At 51.4% G+C, this 6,784-nt stretch overlaps 2 protein-coding genes across 2 annotated transcripts; one reads left to right on the top strand and one right to left on the bottom strand.

Moving 5' to 3' along the window:
- Window positions 1–2,859: 2,859 nt before the first annotated feature.
- BORCS6 (BLOC-1 related complex subunit 6) lies at window positions 2,860–4,762 on the bottom strand. The gene is given in 2 exon segments (XM_065681258.1): window positions 2,860–4,065; window positions 4,068–4,762. Coding segments are annotated over 2 exon segments (1,155 nt in total). The 5' UTR covers window positions 4,222–4,762; the 3' UTR covers window positions 2,860–3,064.
- On the top strand, window positions 4,002–6,539 carry PNRC1 (proline rich nuclear receptor coactivator 1). Its single transcript, XM_065681259.1, has 2 exons — window positions 4,002–4,757; window positions 5,381–6,539. Exons 1-2 carry the CDS (start codon window positions 4,329–4,331, stop codon window positions 5,819–5,821), a joined length of 870 nt encoding a protein of 289 aa, XP_065537331.1. The 5' UTR covers window positions 4,002–4,328; the 3' UTR covers window positions 5,822–6,539.
- The last annotated feature ends 245 nt before the right edge of the window (window positions 6,540–6,784 follow it).

Here is a 6,784-nt window from a genome sequence, read left to right as displayed (position 1 = left end):
TTACAAAGGAGGGAAGGAAAAAGACCTTGTGAAGGAAGCAGAACCAACCACAGCTTCATCAGAAAAAGGATTTTCATAGTCAGATCTGACACTTTTCCTGAAGGGAAAAAAAAAAAAAAAAAAAAAAAGGGATAATCAAACTAACCTAATTCCTAACAGAGTCACTGTCGGTTATCAGAGCAGGGAGCTCATTCCTGGCACACAGCTAATTCTGTGTCTAGCTTTGCTTACTGCTCTGCACATCATTTTGTTAGTTTTCTACTTTGACCTTGTCCATCTTGCTACAATGAAAGCTCACTTGGCAGCTAAGGAGGAAAAGAAGGTCAATTGTAAAGCTGAGTGACTAAGCAAGAAAATACATGCAAACCCATCTGAAGGTCTTGGAAAACAAAACTTGGTTTTACTCCACTCAACAACAGGTTAAGCAAAAAAGACTAAAAGAACCTGAAAGTTTTCACACTCAACAACCTGAAGTTGCAAAGTGCCAAAATTAACAGCACAAGAAAGCCTGGACTAAGATCAAAAGGCAGTACAGAAGCCTCTCACTGCAGAAGGACCAGGCAGCTATGTGGTAACACATCAATATTGACTGTGGTGGCACAGAACAGGCTTGCATGGTTTCAGCCATGCCTGCCCCAGGGATGGCAAACGTAAAAGACACCTGGGAACAGGATCAACTTCACCAAGCTCAGGGAAGTCTGCCCTTCAAACAGGCTGAAGCTTTCAGACAGATATTAAAAACCAAATTTAAACAGTGTAATTACTTCTTCCTTCATGCTTGTAATTTGCTAGTCATCCCTTTTTCATCACATGAATGATATCACTGTCAGAAATTACTGCCTGAGGACCTAGGCTGAAACCGGCTCTGCAATCACATTAAAGTGTCTCTGTGCAGATGCAGGAGCAGAGTTTAAACTAGCTTTCAAATTATTTTACCAAATAAGAAGAGCAATAATTAAGAAGTACTTCAACGACAACTAATCACTACCAATTAAAAACATAAAAGTAATCATTTTATTCTACAGACTTGACAATTTTAGCAGGGAATTATCACTGAAAGTTGACTAAACGAAACGCTACTGAAAACTGACAGCGTACTGAAACATCTGCTTCAAAGACTTCACCTCTGCCTATGTGAATAAAGCACAGGTGTATGTATGTGGCTATACAAACAAGTCTGCGTGAACATATCAACAATATGCACAAGTTAAGCAAGATAGAACTTTGGTTTTCACTCTCAACATATACAAAACGTACTTAGCAAAACTACTATGTCTCCATGATAAAGAAGTTCAAACTTTCCTAAGAGGAACACCCCAAAACTATTAAGAGTACAGCTGTTGCAGAGGTGTTAAAAAATCTTTAGTGTTTTCTTAGGTCCATGGGCAGGGGCACTTAAGTTCTCATTTTTCTCTCTCCGCTTATCTCTGTAAGCCCTCTGGTCCCTTTCTGGAGCCACAGCTATTCCCCAGAACACAGTGCCACAAGAGCTGTGACCCCAAAGAGCGTGACCTTGGCATAGCCCACTTCCAGCCTCCTCCCACTGGGTCACACATGAAATACATCTTGTGCTGACGGAAACACATGGCCATGTTGAGAAACCCAAAACAGGCCAGAGACTGGTATTGCACTAACCAGGGTGGCATAAAAACAAATTATTTTGTTACAATTCAGTATTGTCTACATACAGAAGCACAGTCTATCACAGCATCCGCCCCTCACTCAGTGTTTTTAATGAGATTATGGCGGGATAGCAGCTGCACCCATTGTAAATCTATCCGCTCTTCAACCCGAAGTTACTAGACTTGAGTAGTATTTCTGGCTGCCTTTGCCCCAAGGCTTTTAGGAGCCACTGGTCACTGGAAGCACCACTATACATACACGAGATCACAGTGATCATTTCTCTCTGGAAATCGTGTTACAAAGTCATTTGTGTCCTGAACACCTTGCTAAGAGCATCATCTAAGAGGCTAGTTGCATAGGAACCATAATGATCAGAGAATTTGGCTACTCTCAGGCCTCAGAGGAGACACTTACTGATACAGCAAAATCACTTCTGCATACAGTGATGCACATACAAAAGCTTCAAGTTATACATTCCCCGAAAGTACCCATTTTATGTCAGTCAAACACCCATGTCACATATTCCTCATCTAATAGGTATATTCCCAATTGAAAAAAAAAAAAACAAAAACCACCACAATCCCCACAACAAAAACACAGGATCATTTCAGAGTGATGCCATTTAAACTTCTTCACTGAAAAAACAGCAGAGACTAACAGAGGCAAAGCACACTTTATCTGAAGGCTTTTATTTAGAACTCTGCATGTAGATTTGTTATCTGAATCTCAATTATATTCCATGGATTTTATATTCTCTGTAAGCAAGTGTCTTTGCTATATATACTAAATTTCCTCTTCTCTTAAAACTGTGTCCTGTAAGAGACAGTAGCATTCTGTGTGCTTACTTGCTGTAAGAGCCCAAGTGAGAATTACTCATCAGGCACCAAGTCAATTACAAATAAGCATGTATGCCTGTAAGCAGCAAGCTAGTGTTCACAACAATTTCAAATCTGGTTTAGAACAAAATATTAACAGCTGCTTTTCATTACGATTGGTTAGTTTTTCCTAGCCCTCAATAAATAGAAAGCATAAGGCATGTGGAATCCAAGTTCTTTAATGAGCTGAAGCTAAGAAGCACCGTCTGCCATTTACCCCGCGATTTCAACTAGGACCTTTTCCTTCATCAGTTGCAAAAATCTCACTTCCTCCACATCAGTATCAGCGAACTGGCTACGGATCTCGGCTGGTCACGTACGGGGCACAGAGGGAGAGGAAGGCTGTACAGGTGGAGAACGGGCCGAGAGAGCTGCCGCCTCAAGAACGGCCGTCGGGAGCCCCGGCGGGAGGCCTGGCAGGGCGGGCAGCCGCCGAGCCAGGGCGTGTCGGAGCGGCCAAGCCCCGTCCAGCACCCGGAGCAGGCCCAGCGGCCGCGCCACTCACACTGCAACGGCATGGCCGGCGGCTCCTCGCTCAGCGCACTGGCGGCAGTGGCAGGGCGGCTCTACTTGCAGAGCCCTTCCAGCCGCTCCAGGGTGCCCTTCATGTCGCGGATGCGCTTGGCCAGGGCGGGCACGGGCTGCATGGCGCGGTCCAGCTCCTCGCAGCGCGCCACCAGCGCGTACATGGCGCGGATGCTGAGGTCGGCCGCCTCGCCCAGGCTCTCCACGCCGTCGCGGTAGGTCTGGATGCAGCCGACGCTGAGGGCCGTCAAGGCCTGCAGCCCGCAGTGCACGTTGCGCAGCAGCTCGTCCACCTGTGCCGCCACCTGCCCGGCCAGGGCCACCACGTCCTGCAGGGCCCCCGGGTCGATGGCGGGGATGGAGCCGCCGCCCGCCGCTGCCGCCGGGAGCTCGCCTCTCGGGGCGCCGCTCAGCCGGATCCTCCGCTCCAGGTTGTTGGCCACGAACTGGGTGAGGCGCCCCTCGCGCAGCACCGTCCCCTCCAGCTCCAGGGCGCTCGCCAGCGTCGCCCGCCGCCCCTCCGGCAGCTGCTGCCGCGCCGCCACCGCTCCGCCGCCGCCGGCAGCCAGGCTCAGCGCCTCCAGGCTGCGCTCGTCCCGTCTCTGCCCCTCCGCCTCACCACCGTGTCCCTCCTCCTCCGCCGCCGCTGCAGCTGCTGGGAGCCCGGCCACCCCGGGCCCGGGCGCCGGCCCCTCCATAGCAGCCGACGTGTGCCTGCTCCCCACTGCGCCGCCGACCACCAGGGGGCGCAGCACTGCCTGTTTACGTCCGCCTCGATTGGCTGCGGAGCGAGCGGGGGCGTGGCCGGGGCTGTTTTTGTGCCGTCTGATTGGCCTGTGGCGCTCACAAGGAGAACCGCCCGTCCCGTACCTTCGCTTCGCACTGCGGGCCCGTGACTCGGAGACGGGGGCGTGCCCGCTGTTTGTGTCTGCGCCGATTGGGCTGCCTGCGGAAACGGGCGTGACCCCAAGTGTTTGTGTCGCTTCTGATTGGCAGAGGCGGGGCCAGAGAAGCAGCTCTTCCGTCGGGATTGGCGGATCCAGTGAAGAGGCGTACCGCTCGCCGTCTCCTCGCATAGCGATTGGTGCGGTGTCGGAAAGGGGTGTGCCCACTCGGGTAACAACACCGGGGCGCTGCTAGCAGCTCTTTTCACTCCCCCGCCATGTTCTCCTAGCAGCGGATCTAATTGCGCCACCATCTCAGCCCACAAAGCTCGGGCAGACACTCCCTAGCGACCCGACCCTCTCATTCCCTCCTGGGCTTGACCCCTCTTCCCGGTACAGCTCTGGGTACCCACGTCCGACCATGGTCACCACCACGGCGCCGCCGCCCTTCCTGGCTCGGATCTCGGCAGGCACCGAAGACCCCAGGCGGCTGCCCTCCGCTCTTATCCAGCGCCTCAGGCGGGGGGACAGCAACTGTGAGAACCAGCCTAGCTGCTGCCTGGCGGGCCCGGGGGGCAGCGCACGGCCCGCGCTGAGGAGAGTCCGGCGGAGGAAGGGAAAGATCCGGCCCGGCCCTGCGGGGCTCCTGCCCAGCCGCTACCAACAGTACCAACAGCATCGCGCCGGCCTGGGGAGAAAAACCCCGCTGGGCATGCACGGCCCGGACGAATTTAGCGCTTCCCCTGCGCCAGCGGTCTCCGCCGCCCCCGGCGCGGTAACAGCCCCCGCAGAGGAGCCCCCCGCGCCCACCCCTTCGAGACCCGCGCCCAGCAAACCCCTCAGGAAGGAGGTAAACACGGGGCTCCGCTACTTCTGATCACTTCTTCTGCCCTTTTCCCCCCCATCCCCTTCCCCCGCACTCCGGGAGGCCGCTCTCCTCCCCGCCGCAGGGGGTCAGCGGGCGGCCCGGCCCCTACGAGCCTGTGGAGGGACGGGGTAGGGAGGGGGCAGAGAGTTTCCGTTACGCCCGCTCGGACGGGGCTCGGGGGTGGGGGAGAGAGGAACCGCGGCCGGCGATTGGCTGGTCGGCGCCACCAATCCGCGGCCGCCGTTGCGCCCAGCAACAGCCGGATTTAGCCTGTTGGCCGCGCGCCCGCCGCCCCTTGAGCGCGCAGGGCGGGACGTGCGCGGAGCGCAGCGCCCCATGGCGGCAGGAGAGGGAAGGCAGGCGCTGAGCTGCTGCCGCCCGGACGGGGCTGTGGTGCCGGCCCGGCTGCTGGCTGTCGCTGACACGGCCGCGTACGTGGTAACGGAGGAGTTGTGCAAGGCGTTGTTGTTCCCCTCCGCCTCCTTGCGTGAAGCTTCCCCCAGGGCCGCCGATGCTTGCAGATGTCCCGGCGGCGGTGCTTTGTGTGGGGAGGTACCGCTTGAGGAGAGGGGTGGCGCGTTGACGCGAGTTCTTTGTCTCCGCAGTTCTTAAAGAACAAGATGGGAAAGACTGAGAAGGCTGCCGTCCCCTACAGCCAGCCCGTTCACAGTTTACATCTGTGTGAACAACCAAAGATTAACAGGCAGAAGAGTAAATGTAACGTGCCGCTGACAAAGATCACCTCGGCAAAAAAGATAGAGAACTTTTGGCAAGATTCTGTGTCGCCAGAAGTGACTCAGAAGCAGGAGAAAAAGCCACTTAAAAACACAGAGAACTTCAGAAATGCCAAGTCCAAGAAAACAATCACCCTAGCTGAAGCGAGCCAAAAAGAAAGTTATGCTGGGGCAAAATTCAGTGACCCGCCATCTCCCAGTGTCCTTCCAAAGCCTCCCAGCCACTGGGTGGGTGGCACAGCCGAACTGTCTGACCAAAACCGGGAGCTGATGGCAGTCCACTTGAAAACTCTCCTGAAAGTTCAAGCCTAGTTTCCAAGACCTCTTTGAGTCATTGGCAAAGAGAAAACTCCATCCAGGAAACTTTAACATGCCTTGTTGCAACTAAATTTGCAAAAGATTGTCAAGTCTTATAATCACATAAAAAAATATTCCTTGTATTATATTTTTTATGGTTGTGTAAATAGTGTACATCATGTATTATGTGTATATTCTTGTTCATACTTTGAGAGGTACATTTTAGTTTTGTTATGAAAGGATGTATTTTGCACTGCCTGAATGGTAGATGTCTTGTATATAAAATATGGACAATTTTAAGTGTGTACTTGACACATGAAGACTTGACTTGATTTGCACAAGGTAACGAAAATTTTGGAAGGAGAGTACAGCTTTCTGATTTTAAGGTTCCAGATCAAATGTGAATGTTCATGCACTACTGACAATAGTTTTACATGCTGTGTCCCAGTCGATACCCAAACATGGAATTTTCATACAAATGTGAAGTTTTGCTCTCTGCTCTGGAAACGGTATCTGGAATTCCTGTTCATCTGTTTGTTTTTGAAATTAACTGGAATTTGACCAAAATTCCAACCCATCAATTTGAGCACTGCTGATTCCTTTAAAGAATTAAAAAAAAAAAAAAAAAATACCCCACACCAACACAACAACAAAAAAAAAAAAGCAGAGCTTTCTGCCAAAAATCCAATTGGTTACTAAAAAATTAAATAAAACAATTTGGCCTCCCCTTAAACATGTCTCTTTTTTTTTGTGTGTGTGTGTGTGTTAATTCAGGTATGTGAATTTAAAGTACTTGGTTGTCTTCTAGTGAACAGTAGGAACATTTTGTCCTTCTCGGCTTTTAACTATGTAATTAATTAAGAGCTTTGGTAGCTCAATAAGAATTCCTTGTCTTAAAAATTTTTTTGTGATAACGCAATTTTAGCTTCCTTACCCTTTTGGTTATTGAGAATTCAGATTTTAAGAAAGTTGGGCAGT

Source organism: Lathamus discolor, chromosome 5 (genome assembly GCF_037157495.1).
Source record: "Lathamus discolor isolate bLatDis1 chromosome 5, bLatDis1.hap1, whole genome shotgun sequence".
Lineage (NCBI taxonomy): Eukaryota > Metazoa > Chordata > Aves > Psittaciformes > Psittacidae > Lathamus > Lathamus discolor.
This window is presented reverse-complemented; position numbering and strand designations above follow the sequence as displayed.

Bases quoted from the DNA above. Each gene is read 5' to 3' on its own strand.
- PNRC1 (XM_065681259.1), top strand. From the start codon at position 4,329: ATGGTCACCACCACGGCGCCGCCGCCCTTCCTGGCTCGGATCTCGGCA. The intron at 4,758-5,380 runs GTAAACACGGGG...TTGTCTCCGCAG, and splicing joins GCAAACCCCTCAGGAAGGAG to TTCTTAAAGAACAAGATGGG.